General features: G+C 37.1%; 2 protein-coding genes across 4 annotated transcripts in view; one reads left to right on the plus strand and one right to left on the minus strand.

Moving 5' to 3' along the window:
* Positions 1-6896, minus strand: part of col4a1 (collagen, type IV, alpha 1) — a 45669-nt gene extending 38773 nt beyond the window's left edge. For both annotated transcript variants that reach the window (XM_026910153.3, XM_053233961.1), the window contains exon 1: positions 6683-6896. In XM_026910153.3, coding sequence (XP_026765954.2) covers positions 6683-6754 — 72 coding nt within the window. In that variant the 5' untranslated portion in view covers positions 6755-6896. The remainder of the gene's footprint in view (positions 1-6682) is intronic.
* Positions 6897-7012: 116 nt separating this feature from the next.
* col4a2 (collagen, type IV, alpha 2) overlaps positions 7013-20547 on the plus strand; it is a 66137-nt gene continuing 52602 nt past the window's right edge. For both annotated transcript variants that reach the window (XM_026910132.3, XM_026910140.3), the window contains exons 1-3: positions 7013-7185; positions 7514-7641; positions 7745-7796. In XM_026910132.3, the coding sequence (XP_026765933.2) occupies positions 7574-7641; positions 7745-7796 (120 nt within the window). In that variant the 5' untranslated portion in view covers positions 7013-7185; positions 7514-7573. The remainder of the gene's footprint in view (positions 7186-7513; positions 7642-7744; positions 7797-20547) is intronic.

Here is a 20547-nt window from a genome sequence, read left to right on the forward strand (position 1 = left end):
CACAGTGCTGCCCTCATGGGGGCATTTATTTTACATAAAAGACTAAAAACCTGTTCTCTTTCTCTCTTTCTCTCTCATTTAAATACACAGATACATAATTGCTTTAACTGCATACACATAAATTACTTTCACTATCTTTATTTAAGCTTGATCTATATAATTTGATATACAAGGCTTCACTGGGTTTATCAATATTTCTTCATACCTCCATCCTGTCAACAAATAATAGTTTTATTCACTGATGTGGTCTCAGAGCAAAATGTATCATGACTGGTTTAGTTGATTAATATATTTTTACTAGCCAGTTTGAAAAAATATAAAATTGTGAAAATTTGATCAGGAAACATATGCATGCACACATTACCCCAAAATAGAGGCCCACATCCTCTGGTTTCATCTGGGTGTTATAGGGACCTTTGTAGGAAATAAGCTAGCCTTCCTGGCCCTTCAAACAATAGCAGGATCAGGCTGCATATGAAACATTACATTCAGAGTGGTGCTGTATGCAACAATGGTAAACTGTTCTCCCAAGAATTGCATGGAGTCCTATAAAACCTACTTATACATGAGAAAATGACACATTTACTGATTTTTCTCAATGAAGGGGTTCTCTCTTATTTTGGAAGAATGCAACAACAGTTACATTAGAATATTGTGTGCTTAATTACCATATGTTTTTGAGAGAACATTTTGATAACGTCCATTCATCTGACACCATGTTTCTGTAACTATGATGTACTTTATAAGGGAAGACACTGCTGTAATAAACATGTAATAAATGAAGCTAATCACAAATTGCACCAGCCAAAAAAAAAAAAACTGTTAAAAAAAAACAAGGCCAAATTCCCCACCTTTGTCATGACATCTTAAACTATCCTCCCTCATGGATAATTTATATGGCCTAGAGCAGTGATGGACTGCATGTCCATTACCACATGTTTTGCGATCCACAAAGCCAGCTGCACTAACAAGCCTCCAGAAAACACTAGATGCGCTCAGTTAATATAATAGCTTCCGGGGGGACAAAAGAGGACATGTACCTGAAAATCACTGTTCTATCAGTATGAGCCTAGAGCAAATGGAGAGTTAAGCATGAAACAGGAAAGTTAATTTACCTTAGGACTTAACACAATCTAGCAATTTTAACAAAATTTGTTTAGATGCCTTTAGACATGATTCTGCTGAGAGACAACACTAATAGGTCTCCTGTGCCCAAACAACTGAGCAATTCAACAGTCATGCTTCTGCTGAAAAAACAGAAGTCCCACATGACCATGCAGTTTAGATTGTAGCCATGGCAATAAATTAAATAAAAACAGTAGTGGTATTTCTGAAACTGCACCTTTTGCTGTAAAGTGCACTATTTGTGGTTTTTTGTCCTTTTGTTTCCATGTCTGAAAATATTTTGTGTAGAACATCCACCTAGGTAACAGAGAGTGTTATTACAATGTTCAGTAAGTACTCCACAAGTTTCACGAAGGATAAACTGTAACATCCCAGAAACAATGTTCCTGCAATGTTCTTAATCTTTCTCCTGTTAAATGGTTTGCTTCACAATGTTATTTGAACATTCTTAACACAACATTCCCAGTTTACTGGGAAATAACTAAAAAAATAGAAACTAAAAAATTACAGCAACATTGTAAGAATGTAAATAAACATTATGATTCTTACGTAAATGTAACAGATTCTTGAAGCTAAATGTTCCTCAACTGTAATGTTCAGAAAATGTTCTGCTGAACTAAAATCATTAGTTGGTCAGTGCGCTCATGACATGTAGCTACAACCTTAAATTAAGTGTCCCTTAAGGGTAGTGATTTACCTTAGAAGATATCCACAATGCACTTTGTTGCTTGTAGGCAATAGAGATCATTCTGATATCCGCTGTTCTTGTTCTTGTAAGTGCAAAAAAATCTTTTAATCTAAAATCGTGACAGCACATGGACACACGTAGTACATTTACTACAACACATGCCCCTTTACTACTAATAATGATAATCAAACATTTCTGGCTCAAATCAGCCCTTGAATTCAGGAAATGTTTTGGAACTTATTAGAGCTAATGCAAGGCCAAGACATTCGCTTGTTTTTCTAAGCTTGTTTGTCAGCTTTAAGGATTTGATTGACAAGGCAGGTGGAAGGCGCAAACAGGATGTGGACAGTTGAACAGGCACTTTGCCAGTGCTGAGACCAAAGGATCTGCTACAGCTATTCTCCAGGCTCAAGCTATCATTTCAGTGTAGGAAGCTGAGATTCCACAACTCCCAATGGCCAATTCATGCCCCGCAAATCACAGCATGAGCTTCTGAGAAGTCTTAAAGTTTAAGACAGAATTTATTATTGCTGTGAGGATGCATAGGTGATGGACTCAACTGTGCAAACAACTCAAAGGTTTTTTGGGGTCAAAGACACAAGAGGATATGTGACACCTCCACTGCGTAAACACACATGCAGATTTGTGCCTGTAACAACCTATAGTAAAAAGACTAGAAAATAAACAGTGCTTATTTATTACTTTCAAATTACATAAGTACAAACCATAAGATGAGAGTTCCAAATATAATACTGTTTGTTTTTGGATTTATTAGACTCTTTGGGTATGTTGGAGATCTTTGGGTAGTGAAGTGGGTTAAGGACATCAAAACCTAATGACACCGTTCTCCAGGACCACCCAGAATTTTTGCATGCTCACACCCAAGCATCTGTAAAATGATATACAAGCCAGATCAGCATATGCAGGAAAATGATCTCAGACTAGTGGTGGGTTATATATCTGTAGACATAAGACACCAGTCAACTGGCAGAAATATTCAAATACTGTTTCTACCAAGGTTCATAAAAAACAGTAAAGGAAACTCAAGTACATGCTAATAGCAGGTTGGTAGCTAAATGTTTGCCCAAAGGAGTTCCTCAGTTAAAGGCAATCCCTATTAGTGGACATGACTGGCTCGGGGGTATACCAGTCACTTTCTGGAAGAAGGAATGTAGCGTCTCACTTTTTAGCTTGTAGTGACATTTAACAATTCGTTTGGGAAAACAGCAGTCATGCTGATTTTCATCTACAAGCTTAGGATTTACAGATCAAAAGAAGAATGATAGTTATAATTTCTGTGAAATGTTTCCTAATTAACATCTAGTCACCTATCCTAAACAATAAACACAGTAGTTTCCACCTAAGTAGTAACATCAACTTAATTACTGTCCAAATTGGGGAAACCTTTCTATTTCTTTTATCAATGAGGTCACATTCACCCAAACAGTTTTAATTTCTCAGAGAATGCATTCAGAAATGCTGCAAAATAACTTCTACTAAACTGTAATTCAATGAATACATCTGAACATAGCATTAAAATTGACCAATAGAGAACTTCCCATGATCGAGAAAGCCCCCAAATGTAAGGACTTCTGGATCTTGCTTTTTTGTTTGTTTAATGCTTTTGGCACAAAACTTGCTGTATAAAATGCTGGCTATGTCACCCACGCCTCTCTCACACTGTCCCCAAAAAGAGAGTAAGAACGGATGCAAAGGGACAGAGAGTCAGGAAGATAAACAGTAGTTAATGTTATTTCTTCTGTTGTCGAATTTTTTCATTCCTCCCCTGACAGAGAGCAGAACAGTAAGATCTGCACAGGATGGTCAACATATGTATGGTGAAGCCTATCACAATTTCCCTCCCACGATTTCAATCTTCATCCACTACTCCCTTTCAAACACCCACCTTCTGCACATGCCTCCTCCAGGAATCAGACAGATAAAGCAATGAAATGGCTCCTCTGCCATTTCAACTCAAAGAAGCAGGATAGTCTGGTGAATTTCAAATCTAGTAATGTGGAATTTGTATAATTGGGCGAATTTGACAAATGAAGTAGTAATAAATACAAGTAACTAAAAATAAATTTCTTTTTGGATTGATGGTACACTTGAGTTTTAGCATTATGGGTTTATATGTAGAAGTTATCCTTATTATTATGAGATGTCGTTCTTTGCTGTATCTGAACAGGATGCATCCCCAAACAATGTGTTGTTTCAGCTGCATTATTCCAAGTCACTCTACTATTTGTCTGCTCAGTTCAACATGCTGTACACTGCATTTGACCCGAAGAGGATTTATTCTAGGCCTCAACCCTGGCAAGGTCGATTCTCAACAAGTGAAAAATCTGGCAGACACACTAATCTGATATGAGCTAATCTGGAGACACATGAGGTTATCCTGGCCTCTTGGGAATCTTGGACAATAAACAAAAACACTGTTTGCACAGTAGAGCAAGAGGCTCGTAAACTGTAAGGCTTATATGGTAGTGCAATCTATTAAATTGATTTCAATAATATCAATAACTAGATCAATAACACTATTTCAGGTGGAAGGTAGAGATCATCATGAGCTAACTGAACTCCATTTCAGGCTTTAGGGTTTTGGTGGGGCAGGACAACATTAATAAAGATATAGCTTCAAACAAAGTCAGAAGGCTATCACACTTGATCTATGCTATAGGCTACTATCTAGTGAATTTTTATCTAGTGTTTTTTTAACCTTTGGTCAAGTTTGATACAGCTGGTTTGTTTCCTGCGAGGCATGCATAGAAGAACTAATATCATTAACCAGGGTTGCCAAGTTTCAACAAAATTTCTAGCCCAGCTACATCTGCTGAAAGTAGCCCAAAAAATTCAGACATTGGGAAAATTTCCTTCCCCCAATACAATAAAAATGGTTCTGTATATCACAGGCACACTGTCTGCACTTACATTTTGCCTTTGTTTGTCAAAATCTATTAGATTTCATTCCAATTATGTGCAAAAAAAAAAAAAAAAAAAAAAAAAAAAAAAAGGATCTTAGCAGCCAAAGAATATTTTTAAACTAGCCCAATTTGCCATTAAAAAACCCTGTCATTAACTGTCTTGTCTGCTGCCCCCCCTCCACCCCCACTGAAAACATTCATAGAACACATGGGCCTCTATTAGAACTTGTTCCTACTAGGTGCGATAACAACTCTATGGAAGCTAAATAGGGTGAGTTCGGCTGCCTCGAGGTTGCGCAGCAAATCAATGGAACATCGGCTGACATCTAATCAAATAGCAACATTTTAAAAAAAAAAAAAGTTGGTCACTCAAAAAAGGCAATTAGTATTTTAATAAAATTTTAATTTTAATAAAATACTAATGTATTGAAGTGAATGAGGACTTTATGAAGATTAACAATTATTGAAAGGCTGATATATGAGGGGCTCTGTCTCACCTGCCCTTATGGATAAGCTGCTATTGGTCAGGAAGTAGTTACTGTCTTTAGTATGGAAAAAAAAATCAAATCTTTATTATGTAGTTATCTTCCACAGCGGCCTACTGGTAAGTTCCAGTTAACTGACTGTTAAGCCAAACTGGGCTTTAGAAGATCAGCATAGGCTTTATAGGCCATAAGGATACGAACAGAAATATGGAAAGTGTGTTAGCTAGAGTGTAGGTTTAATCTGTAATAAAGTCGAATTTTTAAATATGGAGTTTTACTTAATCACACCATATGCATGGGGGTGATTTTTAAGAAATTACAGTGAGACATCCTGCTTCAACAATGTTGTGCAAGAACTTCTCCAAGGGACTATCTCTAAACCTAAGCAGTGGGCGTTTCAGGTTAGTAACTATTCCAGACATTTCCAGCACCAAGCACTTGTAGTCAGAAATGGTCTTAGCAGTAATTTAAAATGGGTCATAAATTATGCATTGTTAAGGTTTGACACAAAGTTTATAAGGAATGACAACACATTTACAGGAGTAACGCCTTTCCACATTACTGAAGAATCCAGGGCCGATGTGTATTCAGTTTTTTAGTGAGGTTCTGTAAATGCTTCACCAACACTCCCAAACTCCCAAACGGTATTCATTGTTAAATCTATGGACTCTATTTTTTCATTTTTTCTGGAAATTTAAGACATTTAAGTACATTTAAGGGCATACAGTGAATTTAAGCAAGATGTTTAAGCAATGGGGGTATATTTATACAAACTAAACTACATCTAGATGGTGTTTTAATCTCCTGAGCTGCTATGTAGGCCACTTTATAAACACAGATCATGCACACATGTAGGGATAATATGATTTATATGCATACTATGCATATTATATAGACTTTCTGGTATCTATACTCCCTAGTAGCTCACTGTACCCTCCCATCTCCAAACTGCCTCCACCCAGTTTCCAGAGGTCCTGACCCACAGAGGAGGGGCCAGCAAGCGCTTCAGAATGGAGAGGAAGACTACTTATCTGTCCAGTGGAAAGTCATAACCAGTGGTACTGAAAGGCAACACATCTAAACTACTATACAGTTTATTGCATTAATCCAATAATACAAAACATACTAATAGAGCATACAGAGTCATACCAAAAGAAAATATGAATATAATTTCCATTTATATCTAAAGTATACAAAGTACAGTTTTACTTTCTTTTTTTAGAAAGTGTTATTCAGTGAAGTGTATAGTTTTGCCTTTGATCTTTGAAAATGTTCACTGTTAATAAAGAGTGATGAATAGCTCAGCAGTGATGGATCTAACTACTGTACCACTTCAGTTCATGACTATTTTCTATCTGAATATCGACTCAGATAACGCACATTGCACACCATCTGACAATCTGTCAAATGCACCCTTGTCATAAACAAATATGTATTCAGTTGCATGGAAGTGAACTTACCTCTGCTCTGCTCGGATCTGCGCTGAACAACACGGCTGCTACGAGCAGCAGCGAGCCGCTGAGCACGCGCATGGCGCCTGCAGCTGCCCCGCACAACGCTACAGACAGTACAACAAGCACAGCGCGAATGCTGATCTCCCTCCTTAAAAGTCGACTTTTTGCTCTGGAGCCTAATCTACAGGTTTTGTCCGCATCTTTGCTCTCGACGTTATGCGGATCTGTCCAAACCAACAGCTTGTAGATGAGTGTAACACACCCCCCTCAGACCTCCCACCACCTCCAGCACGCCCGAGCACAGCCCTGTGTGCCAAACAAGCACTCACTTTTCAACATAGTTCAGAGAAAGTGTCTCCAAAGTGCGACAGACCAAGCAGAGATTAACATTTTCTTCTAAAAGAAGCTTCAACCGTCGGATTTCAGGACGTCTTCTATTTATCCTTCTCTCGCGCGCTCGTCTCCAGCGCGCGCGTCTCTTTCGCCTCTCCACGAGCGCGAGTGCTGAGGTAAGCGCGCGCCTGACTTCTGCACTCACTTTACTTCATTCCTCATTAACTTTAGGAGTTGGGCTTTTTTCACCATAAAGTGGTGTATTTACAATATATTTTATTCATAAACACAACATTCATGAATTTCAAGGTAAAGAAAGTTAAGAAAATGGCCCGCAAATGTAGGTCTGGTTTAGAAACAGGTTTGTTCTCGACCACGGACGCTGCACGTCAAAGGTTAGCTTTATGCTAAAACTTTAGATGTTTGTTGTTGGTCAAGATGTTCAGTGAGTTTTACTCGTTTACTCTGGCTCTGGAAAGTTAATCAACTCTTACACAACTGTAGGTTGTGTGTGGGCTGCCATGTGGTAACGGCGTCCCTCAGGGAGCGTGTAGGAGAGAGAGAATGAAATGTAAATTGCGGATGGAGGGAGTGATGCAGCCACAGCACCGGGGACTAGTGAACATCCTGAGGTAACCTCCACAACACTTTCCACACTGCTTCTATAATGCAGAGCTACATACTGTATACACCAACCCCTCATTTGCGTGTTTTCTCTGTTCTTTTTTTTTTTAGGGTTCTTTTGATTTGTCTCGTCGTCCTCGTCCTGACGTCAGAAGTTCACGCAGTAAGTTGCTTTGTCATTAAAAGTATATGAGGTATTGATGCGCAACACTGGAGTGCCAGAAAGTGTGCACTTCTCAAGTGGGAGTGTCCAGGGAGTGTTGAAGCAGGGCTGGACCTGATATTTAACCCTGTCAAAGCAATGTGCACATCAAAGCTCTAAAATACATACATACTTTTTCATACTGTTGTCATTTTGTTGTTGTTTAATATAATTCCAGTGCATATATCCACTTCAAATTTATACACATAATGTCTTTTGACTTTGTACGTATAAATATGAGCAAAAATCTGTGTATTCCTTAGCTTTAAAAAAATGTCTAAAAAACAAAATTGATAGGGAAAAAGTTTTGGACTCTGTATTATACACTCACCGAGCTCATTAGGAACACTATACTAATACAGAGTAGAGCCTCGCTTTGCTCTCAGAACAGCCTCAGTACTTCGTGGAATGGATTCCACAAAATGTTGGAAACATTCCTTTGAGATTCTGGTCGACATGATTGCATCACATAATTCCTGTAGATTATTTCAGGTGCTATGAATCTCTCATTCTCCCACATCCCAAAGGTGTTCTGTTTGATTCAGATCCGGTGATTGGGAAGGCCACTGGAACACTGAACTCACTGTCATGTTCATGAAACTAGTTTGAGATGACTTTTGCTTTGTGACATGGTGCATTATCATGCTGGAAGAAGCCATTAGAAGATGTAAATTGTGGCTATGAAGGGATACGCATGGTCAGCAACAATACTCAAATAGGCTGTGGCATTCAAGTGATGATTGATTGGTGTTAAAGGCCCAAAGTGTGCCAAGACAACATTCCCCACACCATTATACAACCTCCACCAGCCTGGACTGTTGACACAAGGCAGATTGGGTCCAGGGATTCATGCTGTTGGCACCAAATTCTGACCCTACCATCTGTGTGCCTCAGCAGAAATCAAGATTCATCAGACCAGGCTGCATTTTTCCAGTGTTCAACTGTCCAGTTTATATAGAATTTAATCTTATTAGCCAAGAAAGTGAATTTGGGAAGAAAGACCCCAAACATACAAACAAAATAACTCAAGAAGTTCTTGGTTGGCCCTATTGTGACTTGAATCTCATTGAAAATTTATGGAGGATGATTTATGGATGATTTGCCAAGAGGAATGGGCCAACATCGAACCACTACTTGAACAATCACTTCTTATGGTAGACGTCGCAAAGCTGTAGTTGCCAACAACAGCTTTGCAACAAAGCTAATACTAATGTTGGTCATTTGTGGTGTCCGAATATTTTTTGTGCATAATTATGAGTACAAAGTCAAAAGATATTATTTGTGTAAATTTGAAGTGCTTATATGCACTGGAAGTATATTAAATAACAAACACGATTTGAGTACTTAGCTCCCCTCACTGTATGTACACACTATGTGGTAGAAATTGGGTTGAACATGTCACATTAATTACTATCGGAAAGGGAATGGCATGTTGTGGTCTGCAGATAAACTTGCATACCTTCTAGTTAAATTCTTCAAAGAAAGCATTAAAACACAACTAAATAGACCTCGGAAAGGGAATTATTTTATAGAGGCTATAAGGAAACAGCTTTAACTGAAATGCTTCATCTGGACATCTGATCCAGATGAAGCATTTCAGTTAAAGTGTAAAGTAAAAGTAAAAGTGTAAAGCATTTCAGTTAAAGTGTAAAGTAAAAGTAAAATAGCAATAATTACATAAAAAAATATGTAATTTAAATAAGCTATAAAAACAACAAAGGTATCAGGGATATACCTGCATATGAATACATGAACAGACATGAATGGAATGAACAGATAATGTGTTCTAAACAGATGCAGGTACAGACTTCAGAAAGATTGCAAGAAAGGTTGAGACTAGAGGTGTGCAGGGACGCAGCATAAAAAATACACAAATGGGAGGTTTTTACTTGAAAGCTGGCGAGCTGTCAGACATGAAGCTCATGGGCATGAGTGAGCAGTCAAATATGAAGCTTGTGGGCCATGGAAGTGGTTAGATATAAAGCTCCTGGGAAAAGAAAGACCACCTTCATTTGATGTGAACACGAGTGGCTGTGTGGTGCATTTAAAAGGATCATCGATCCATAGTAACTGCTTGCAGTGGTTTAAATTAGACTGCTAGCCTTCGTCCTCAGTTGGTAGGTGTTGTGTGATAGGGAACAGCTAGCTGGAGGGTTAGTACTGGAGCACTAAACAGATACAGATAGAGATAGTGTCATTGTGTTATACCCCTAACAGTTATCACTTTAGTTTGCTGGGATTTGCACAGCAGTAGTGATATATGAATTTATCTAATTATGGCATGGTTATGAAGGAATCCTGTGAAAACAAATTGCCATTGATGCTCTCCAATAAATAATCCCAGAAATGATCATTGGTATGCGCTCAAATATTTTGGTGAAAATATGTTAGTGTGTGTGAGTGTTTTTGCTCCAACGTCGCAACATTTCATGTACTATCTGAGGGACTGATTGATTTATCTCCAGTGTATACCCCTAAAATGTGGATGAGCAACTAACTAAATTATGAAATTTAGCTGAACAGTGTGTTTCCAGAAGATTATTTATTAATTAATTATTAGTTAGTAATTATTTATTACACAATTATTGTAATTGTTAATGAATTACTAATTTTAGCCATAGTAAATATAAAGTACTTATTATCAGAACTGTATAAACCTGACAAGACTGACTTAACCTGAGCTGCTAGATAACAGAGTTAAAGATATACACTCCTGCAGTTTAATTTAAACTTTTTTTAAAATCATGTTTAATTTTTCTGTGATTTTTTTTTAAAGTCCTGATGTAGTACTACAGTACTCTCAATGCCAAAGTGAAATGCACCTATCAGAGGCGCCATGAGAACATAATTGCTGCTGTTGCTGAAATGCATGGTTGTATCTCTGTCAGATATGATCTGCTTGTTTAGGGATAAGGAGAAGAGTGTAGGAAGTGGTGAAAGTCACTTCATATCAAGCCATGCAGTGGAGCGCATTATATCCGGGGGAGAGGTTTTATTTCTGTTACAGCCAGTATGAAAGACTGTTATGGTAAGTGTGGTGGAATAGCAGAGACCAGGGAGGTAACGAGCTAGTTAGTTAGTAAAGGCCCTGACAACATGGTTTCAAATGTTTAAAAAAATCTATGTGGTATTAAAGATGTCATTTAATAAGCATTTAACAGTAATATGAAATGTTATTATAATATAATGTTATACCTTACTACATTTCAGTTACAGCTGAAAGCATTGCAGCATGCAGAAGCAGCATGCATATCACATTTTGTTTAATAAAATGGTTTAAAATGAGCTTTTCTGTCTTCCCTGCCTATGAGCTGCCTACGAGCATGGAATGGCAACCAGGTTATTAACCATTTATGGTGATAAGTTTTTCTGGTGAAGCTTTTCATCATATTTTTCCGTATAAGGTTGTGAGATTTTATCATACAAACACGGAAAACATTGTTGGAAACAGTGCAACAATGAGTATTATAAAAACTGTTTTAATTAGACAAAAGTACATGTTGTGTACTTTTTTTTTCTACCGTTGTCTCAATCTAAACTATCAAAACAAAACCTTATGGGACAATATATATTATAAATGTTTAGGTCCTGAATGCAGTTTTTTTTTTTTTTTAATTTAGATCTAAAACAGGAGTAAACTGACCATGTTTTCACATCTGTCCATCAATAATGTCCAATGCTAATGCAATGCAGTGCTAACATAAGTAAACAGAAGCATGTCATGCTTCCAAAGCATGTTATTGGCCACTACAGTGAATGGTTATATGAGCAAATAAGGGATGAAATGATGCACGTCTTATACTAATAGTCTGGAAAACTCCAGGCATTATTCTTTGTGGTCTGAGGACTGACTATTGTATGTTATGTTTAGTATCCATTATAGAAGATGTAAAGGTCAACACAGGCATTTTTGTTCAAAGGTAAAGACCCATGTGGGAAAGATAAAAATTTCACTCGTGTACATCTAGATTTGTTCCTGTCCTGTGTGTTTTCCTTTGTGCATTTTAAATGTCATGAAACTTTTACAGTTTGCCACCAGAGATTGGAGAAACCTTATAAGTTGTTTTGGAAGTACTGCTAGTGGCATTCAGTATATTGGTTTCACATGTTCTCCAGCAGAAGACCATGTCCTAGGAGTTACTACAACTCCGCAGTAATATATTAATATCATACTTTGCCTTTTCAGAAGTAAAGTAATTTGCCAAAGTGGAAAAAAGGAGCTCTTTGTTTTAGGCCTTATCGGATTTTGTGCTTTCCTGATGAAAAGCTTGTGACAGTGTCAAGGGTATACTTTATGCATTGTGTTGGCCCAAGTGCCACACTGATTGCAGACCTGCAGGAGTAGCTATTTTCAGATCAACATCATTCCAGAATTCTGCACAACCTCATCAATGCGATGAACTGACTACAGACTTAGCTCCAATCATGTAAACATCTCTACCTGATTCTACATGAGGTAGTCAAAAATTGGTTTTCTGTCTAAATACATCATGAATGCACCTTTTTTGTTGCCCTTTAACCTGCCAACAAACCCACTAAAGTGGAGTCTACTGTTTCTGGGACAGCTCATCTCCATTCAGTTATGCTTACACATACTGTATGTGCATTACCTGTATGTGACAAATAACCTAATTTTTGGGCTTAAATCCAGATGTCTGTATTTATCAAGTAGTTGTTTATATGACCATTTCATTAATCTGATTACTGCCAAAATCAAGTAACATCTGAGTAGTACGAGTACATTTTTATATTTGCATGGAATAGCTTACATAGCATAGAATTGGTGGGCATGCATTAAAGTATAAGTAAATAGATATACTTTTGGAATTTGTCCTCTTTTAGGATTTATTTTTGGTATACTATCTATAGGTGTTTTTATGATTATACACACTATCATAATTAAATGAAAGATGAATTTCAACTAAATGGCTGATGTTTCATATTAAGTGGGCTTATAGGATTTCCTCCTTTTCCCAGGAAATCTGGTGGAGTAATTGGAATAAGAGTAATTATACCATATGTTTGCTTAGAATCAGGTCCTGAGAAAATCCCAGTATTTCCTAATGGACCATGTAATCAAATTAGAGGTGGTATTAAATTGCACCAGTCAGTAGAAGAAACAGCAGTTGAAAAGCCACTAAATATGCAAATAAAACTTATAGAACAAGATTCTTTATCCTAGCGAAATCATCTGTTAGACTTGTGAATTGAATACAGTTACCAGATAAATCCCTAAAACTAAAGCATTGTATCTGATTCATGCAAAGGCATCATATGTTCATATTATTTGTGTAAGTAGAATTCAAAATGGGTTGTTTGGCTTTGAATTTGAATGTAGGAGGAAAGCAGTAAATGCTGAACAATGGGACAAAAGCCTGGCTCTAGAGTAAGATTTGACATAGAACATGATGATCACATACTTTCCCATGCACATTCTTTTTGACTCAGTTTTATCAGAGGCATTATATGGTAAATTGCTAATATTACTGTGACGGTCTTGGAAAAATCACCAGCTGTTGTGTGGCTGAATTCTGCAGCCAGCCAAAAAAAATCAGGTTTTGCCCAAAATTAAGTTTTTCCATCTATAACGTACATTGAGTGTTCATCTTTAAGAAAGCACAAATATATTTTACCAAAAAGGCATGAAAATGTTTGATTAACTTTTAAATCTTGCCTAGGCTATCTTCCTTCTATGATCTTGTTGGATAAAGAGAGTTTAACAAATGTGGTGGGAAAACCATTTGGACTGTACAAAGATGTCTGGAGCCTTGTCTTATTTTCTCATGCAGGAGCTTAATCAATTCAGCTTGTAGTCAAAATGTCAAAACTCTCTCAAAATGTCCATGATGCATGTGTGTTGCAGCTGGAATAGACTTTTTAGATGCCGTTTTCTCCATTCTTCACATTTGGAGGTAACCGGAATTTAAAATCCTATAACTTTACTTGTGGTTGAGATCAGAGGTGTAAAATACTTGCATAATTGTATTTTGTTATTGTACATATAAGTATTTCTTATAATAGTTGTATTTATACTTTAATTGAGTATTATTGAAATTGAATACTATGTGTACCCTTACTTCATTACATTTCCAAGAAAAAGAACTTTTTACTCCTAACATTTTAATTTAGACCTTCAAAGTAATTGTTACAAATATAGATGGTCTCTTCTTTTCTCATCTAGCCAATATCTGTACGTTATCTTTCAGTCTAATGAGCTCAATTTAGCACAATTGTTTCAGTTTAGCAACCAATCAGGTTCATCAATGTAGGAAAAAAAAACCAAGTTCATCATTGCCAGTTCATCATTGGTTAGTTGTGTAGTCTCATGCTACACAATATAGTTAATGTTATAGCTACCTGTGTGCAACTGAAGGTGCATAAGCCACTGTACTGCAGTGTAGAACTTGAGTACGAACACCCCTCACGTGAAATTCTAGCTAAATATTGCAAAGTTACCTAGATTGACTGATGTTTTCAGGCAGAACTGAAAGTAACACTAGCAACTAGCAACTAGCAACACTACTTTAAAACAATCGTCTTCTCGGTTATGGATGGATTAGTATTAAAAGTTAGTTTTTACATGAAAACATGTAACTTAATTAACTTAATTGCATCAGTTAAAAGCTTTTACTTTTTATTACTTTTTAATTACATATAAATGTAGCAGCTTTACTTTCACTTGAGTGCATTTCTGGCTGGATACATCCACTTTTAACTGAGTAAGAATTTTGACATACTGTCTATACTTTAACTTGAGTATAATTTCTCTGTACTTTGTGCACCCCTGGTTGAGATGGTTGATGCTAAAGAGAAACATGTTTCAGTTCAGGACAGCAGTAGTTTTCAGAACTATATATAGTGTAGTAGAAAATGTCACCATGTGAAAGGTTTTCCCAGGCCACCCCACATTACATAGCCATTGTCTGTAAAAATGTTTTGCACATTTGCCACTACTAGTTTAGCAGTGTCCATCCTCTTTGGGGAAACCCCTCTGACTATGGCATGGTTTTGCCCGCAGGTGCTCCCTGAGGTTGTCTGGGTGTATGTGAGATGGGTGGGTGCACCTTTTGATTTGCATGAGAGGAAAGGCGTTGATCTAGGCAAAGCGAGATGTCTATGAGTGATAAGGACAGGAAAATGGTCGCTATATCATGTGCCAAAATAATCCCCTCTGAAACAGGAGACAATTGAGGGAAGATCTATTGTGTATTGTGGGAAAGGAATTGAGTCTCAGATGAGAAGACCATGTGTTGAGGAGCTTGTTGCTTTCATTTTAATTAGTTCAGCCTATCTGTGTAGGTCTAATTGGTCATTAATGTTGCTTTAATACACTTGTATACACATTCCTTGTGAATGTGAGCTGGGTTGTTGAAGCACATTTAATGTTTTACTGAAATGTGCCCTTTTACTGAATACCAGATGCAGCATGGTGTTCAGTAAATGGGTTCTGGTGGTTTTGCCCATTTTCTCTGTCCTGAAACCTTCTTGTCCCTGTATTGGCGCAGAGATTTTTGCCTGCCAAAAAACACAAGACTTCTATGCTCTATGACGTGTGTCTGGAAAAGCAACACTGCTGTATTGTTATTGGCCCCTAAATTAGCTGCTTAATAAAAGGTGTGCTGATAGTTTCAAGAAACACAAGCTCTAATCTAAAGGAACATCATGGCCTTCATTTTAAGGGAAAAACTGCCCTACATATTACTTATTTTTACAACCTCTTCTTTTTTTTTTGCTTATGCTTCCATCTCTCTCTCTTCCTGTCTCTATCTTTCATATAAGAGGATGTAAGTCTGTTTAGAGACAATGCTAAACATCCTGATTTTAAAATAGTCCTGTGGTAAACTAATGGGTTTACCAGGTCATTTAGCTGAGAAAGTCAGAAACAGGAAGCGGTTACATGCCAAAAAATATCTTTAAGATTACTTTCCCAGAAAAGAAGTCCCTTTGCTGTATCTTTCCATGTTCAATGTTACATTGGTCAGTATAGACTAAATATGTTTAACATAGAGAAAAGTAGTATGTGTTAGAGGTATGACCAAAATTATCTTAAGTTCAACTGATTACTCAATTAATTAAACATTTCAAGCTTTTTTTAACACAAATTTTATCTTGCCATTACAAAAACTTCAAATGTTCCCTTTGATACTTACTATTTTATTTGTGCTAAAATTATTTAAATATAAGAATATCAAAGGGAATGCTTACTATTTTACATTATTTTACTGCAGATAGCACTCACATTACCCAACTCAAACAAAATTAGTTTTGAAAGTGGCAAAGATAAATGGACAAAATTATTGGCTCAAAGTCATGTTTAGGTACTTAAATCAATTGCTTTTTTATCAATGAGTACTCTGAGAGTAGATGCTGTATAATATGCACAAGTCTACAAATAACAAGTCTTCAAATAACTTCATGAATAATTAAGTATTGTGTTGAGAGCAGAGCCTGATCTCGATCTTGGTGTGGTTGAATAGATTCTAATCTGAGTTCAAATGATATGTTCACACCTGTCCAAACAAACCGAAAAGAGGGGGCCAACACAGACGTTCATAATAACCAAATCAGATGATGTAGAATGAGCTAGAATGGTGTACATAATTATATGACAGGAGACTAGGAGGATTCCAATGATGTCATGTAATGATGAATGATTGCTTACTGACTAGCAGACATCTTCAGTGATGTCACACACAAGCAGATGGGTATGTTGTGGTTTCCACTTCATACAGCTGGGATTTAAAGGGTGATGGGTGGTTAATGGTGCAGGAATACACACTTCAGCTGGTCACCTGGTCACTCTTAAAGTAAGCCCATGACATGTTGGTCTTTATCACATCACACCTCATGGCCATCATCCTCTGCGTTTGTAAGCCTTTTTATGGAACAGGGTTATGGTGGGGGTATTGGGGGTTACAGTGTCTTCTTTTGTAGCAGATAATGTGCATTCAGCATAAGTGATTTCATAAAGCCAGTGTAGTGCCAGGGCCATATAGTGCTCTAAGGTCCTTTGTGAAGTGATGAATCCGATACAGGGCATCCAAGTATACTGTAAACAGTGTATTGTATTGTATTAGCTGGTATTATTTCCCCTGAACTTTTCCACATTGTGTGGTGTTAACTGGAAACGAAATGGACTTAACTGGGATTATATGTCATGAATCTTCACAAACACTGCTCATTACCCTGAGAACACCATCCACACAGTGAAGCATGGTAGCATCATGTTGAGCATTACCCTTGACCTCTTGGTTGGCTTCGCTGATTAATGCCCACCTTACCTGGTCATTAACTCTTGGCGGAGTTTATAGGCTGCTAGTTGGTGGAAAACCTCCTCTAGGCAGATTTAAGTATGTGCCATATTCTTTCCATTTTTAAATAATGGGTTTAGTGTTGCTCTTTGGGATGATCAAAGTTTGGAATAATTTTTATAAACAAATCCTGATTGATTTTTTCAGCACATGTCCTAGACTTGTTTGAAGAGCTCCTTGGTGGTCATGCTTCTGTTTGTTTAGGTATAATAACTAACAAACTATGGGTCCTTCCAGGAACAGGTGTATCTATGTAGCGACCATGGGACACTTAATTGCACACAAGTGGAACACATTCAGCTAATTATGTGATGTCTGATGGCAACTGGTTGCACACGAGCTAAGTAAAGGGGTTCACACCAATGGGTATGAAAACTTATGCAATCACAACTTTTACATCTTTTATTTGTAAAAAATATTGGAAACTATATTGATTTTCCTACACTTGTTATGGATTATTTTGTATAGATTTATGACAAGTTGGAGTTGGTTGGTAATGTAGTACAGTCTCTACAGTCTCAGTTCAGACAAACATGTGTGGACTCCCATGGATTCCAGGGCTTTCCTTACTTCCTTTTATAGGCTGTTAGCCACCCCTCATAGTGTATGATTTCTCGCTCTCTATTTGTCTCTGTGAAGTTACAGAGGGTGGTGGTCCAGTTTTGGCAATGGTAGTCAAGGAAACAACATTCCCATGTCATCTCTCTCTGTTTCCCTCACTCTCCCCATGCAGTGCTGATCACGTTGCTTGTCCTGAGGGGGAAGATGGATAATGGCTTTTAGATGGTGGTATGTGAGAATGAGCTAAGTCTCAGCTGTGTTTGTGTTTTGTTCATTAGAAACAGTAACAGACCACCTTGGAGTACAGGTGCCCTCATTTTACTGAACACGTACTGGTGTATGAGTAAAATCAAAGTTATTCATTATTATAGTTTATGTATTCTTTCAAGCAATTAAACAATAATGCTTGTGAACATGTATAATACAAAGGGGTGGGCAAATCATAAATTCATTAGCTAGTCTACCAGGCAAGTGAAAGCTTCAATGTGCTGCCCGGTCCCATGTTTTGGTTGCTTAATTGACGAGGCTAAAAGTGGTAGCATTACATAACATAAAAAAATAAGGCATGTTAGTTAGCTAGTTAAGGCACTAATACAGACTAAGGGAGCAAACAATTATGTGATCATGTAGCATATTTTGTTTGTGCCCTCGAAAAAAAGTCAGTAGGTCATTGGAGAACATTTTGGCTGTAAGATGTGGTCCCCTGTCCATGTCCACACGTAATAGATATTATTAGAGTCTAGACAATGTCTTTTGACCTGTTTAACTGTGAGGTGGTTAGGTGTTTTGCTAAGAGGAGAGTGTTTTGTCAGTGTTCCCACATCACTGCATAATCCTGATTATGAAAAAAATCATCTGATATCCATGCACACAGGTTAAAAAAAATGTTCTACGGTCAGCAAGATCCATCCTCAGCCAACATGTGTAGGACTGAGGCGAGTCACATCACCGTGAAGCGCTTTAAGTTTAAAAATAAGTACATATCCAATGAAAATTTGTATTTTGTGAAAGTCAGTAAGAAGTAGGGCTTTTTTTTTGGTTGTTGAAAACTACTTGTCTGCCAAGCAACTAAGAATAAAAATAAATTGGGCCATTAACAAAATCTGCTTGACTACTGATTTATCCACCCTTGAAACAATAGATAGCTTCATAAGGCAAATTTCTGAAAAGGTAAAACATTTTTGGCCCACACTCTTGGCTAGATTACGATCTCACCTGGTTCTTTGAGTGACACATTGACTCACCATTGCCTTGTGGTTAGTGTGTGCAATGTGATTTGAAATTGCTATGTGTAATACACAGTGCACACAATGAAAAACATACATGGAAATATGATATACACTTAGTGTATAGAAATTTAGGAATAAACACAAAAAACACATTTGTCTCAATCATGAGGTAATGACTGAATGTAAGTTTGTATCTTCAGGAAAATTAATTCCTTTTTTTCCTGGGAAATCCCAGACCTGTCCACTGTCTTTCCCTTTCTGTTAACCTTATTACTCCCCCAGTCTTTTTTTTCTTCCACAAGACCTCCTTCATTTCCTAGAAAGAGATGCTTATACAATTCCTTACAGGCATAACTTTTAATCCAAACTCAGTCCATCATGGCCATGAAAGGTGGAATGACCAGATTCAGTTCTACATTGGCATTTTCCTTTTTTTAAATCATACTCCTTTTTCATTTTTAAATTATTGAATTAACAACATAAGCTTTCCTACTGACATCAGAGACAACATTTAAATAGAAAAGGTTTAGAATGTTTCTGGACGAGAGAAAAATTTTGTGTGCAATACAGCTCTTGCTTAATCTCCTGGTTCATTTAGCCATGTCAGGAACAGGAAGCACTGATTAGAGCTGTGGGCCCCTGGGAGTTGAAGTTCAGTTTTCTTTGACTGAGAACCAGTTTGGTGTGGAGAGATCCAGCTGTGCTTGGCTGCTCAGAGCGGTTTGAGGACGAGTTGTTGACACTGGACTAGAGCCAGAATATCAAACTGGGATAGTGCAAGCTCATTTTCTCTTCCTCTCTGGTTTCAATAATCTGTGTTTTGGTTTACACTCATCAAATTGCATTACATTCACAAAAATAGCAGAAAATGTCTTTTGTCTTATTGTTCGCCTAATATGAACAATACTGAGACAAATGATTTATATTTTCATGTTATTCTTTACAATTACTATGTATTTTTGTCTCTATTCCATTGGATTTGTCATTATTTATTCTCTATTTGTTGCACATGCATTCATGTACACAATTTGTTCTAAACAGTTCCCATGCTTTTGAGATGGAACATAGTCTGGAGGTTTCCAGAAACTTCCCCATGGGAGATGGGAGTAAAACAGGCACTTTTGACCTACAGCTGCTCACGGAAAGGGCCAAAGGAAGATTCCTCCTATATGCTCGCCTTTGTCTCTCTCTCAGATCTCTCTCTTCAGTCTCAGTTTCGATTTTTTTTCCTAATTCTTAATTCTTCTGCTTTTTAGACCAAACTGTGTAAAGACCATGGTGATGTGGTCTTCTTGTGAGAATTGCATGTTTATTGCTGTTACTCTTAGAAAGTCATTCATTAATGAAGAGAGTGATTAATCAGTGCTAAATTAAATAACTACACTGTAATGGACATTTCATTATTGAAGTCAGTCCTTTCTAGAGGTAATTGGTCCACAAATCTAAGCAGACAATAAACAAAAAAAATGTATAATATCAAACTTTCTAAAATTACAGTATGTTTGTTCATATATGTGAATTACAAAAATATCTGAGTCCCATTTTGTCATACTGAAAAATATCGCTAATTGGTCTTAAACAGAAACAAGTAATTAAACACAGTACTCGATC

Source organism: Pangasianodon hypophthalmus, chromosome 5 (assembly GCF_027358585.1).
Source record: "Pangasianodon hypophthalmus isolate fPanHyp1 chromosome 5, fPanHyp1.pri, whole genome shotgun sequence".
Taxonomy (NCBI): domain Eukaryota; kingdom Metazoa; phylum Chordata; class Actinopteri; order Siluriformes; family Pangasiidae; genus Pangasianodon; species Pangasianodon hypophthalmus.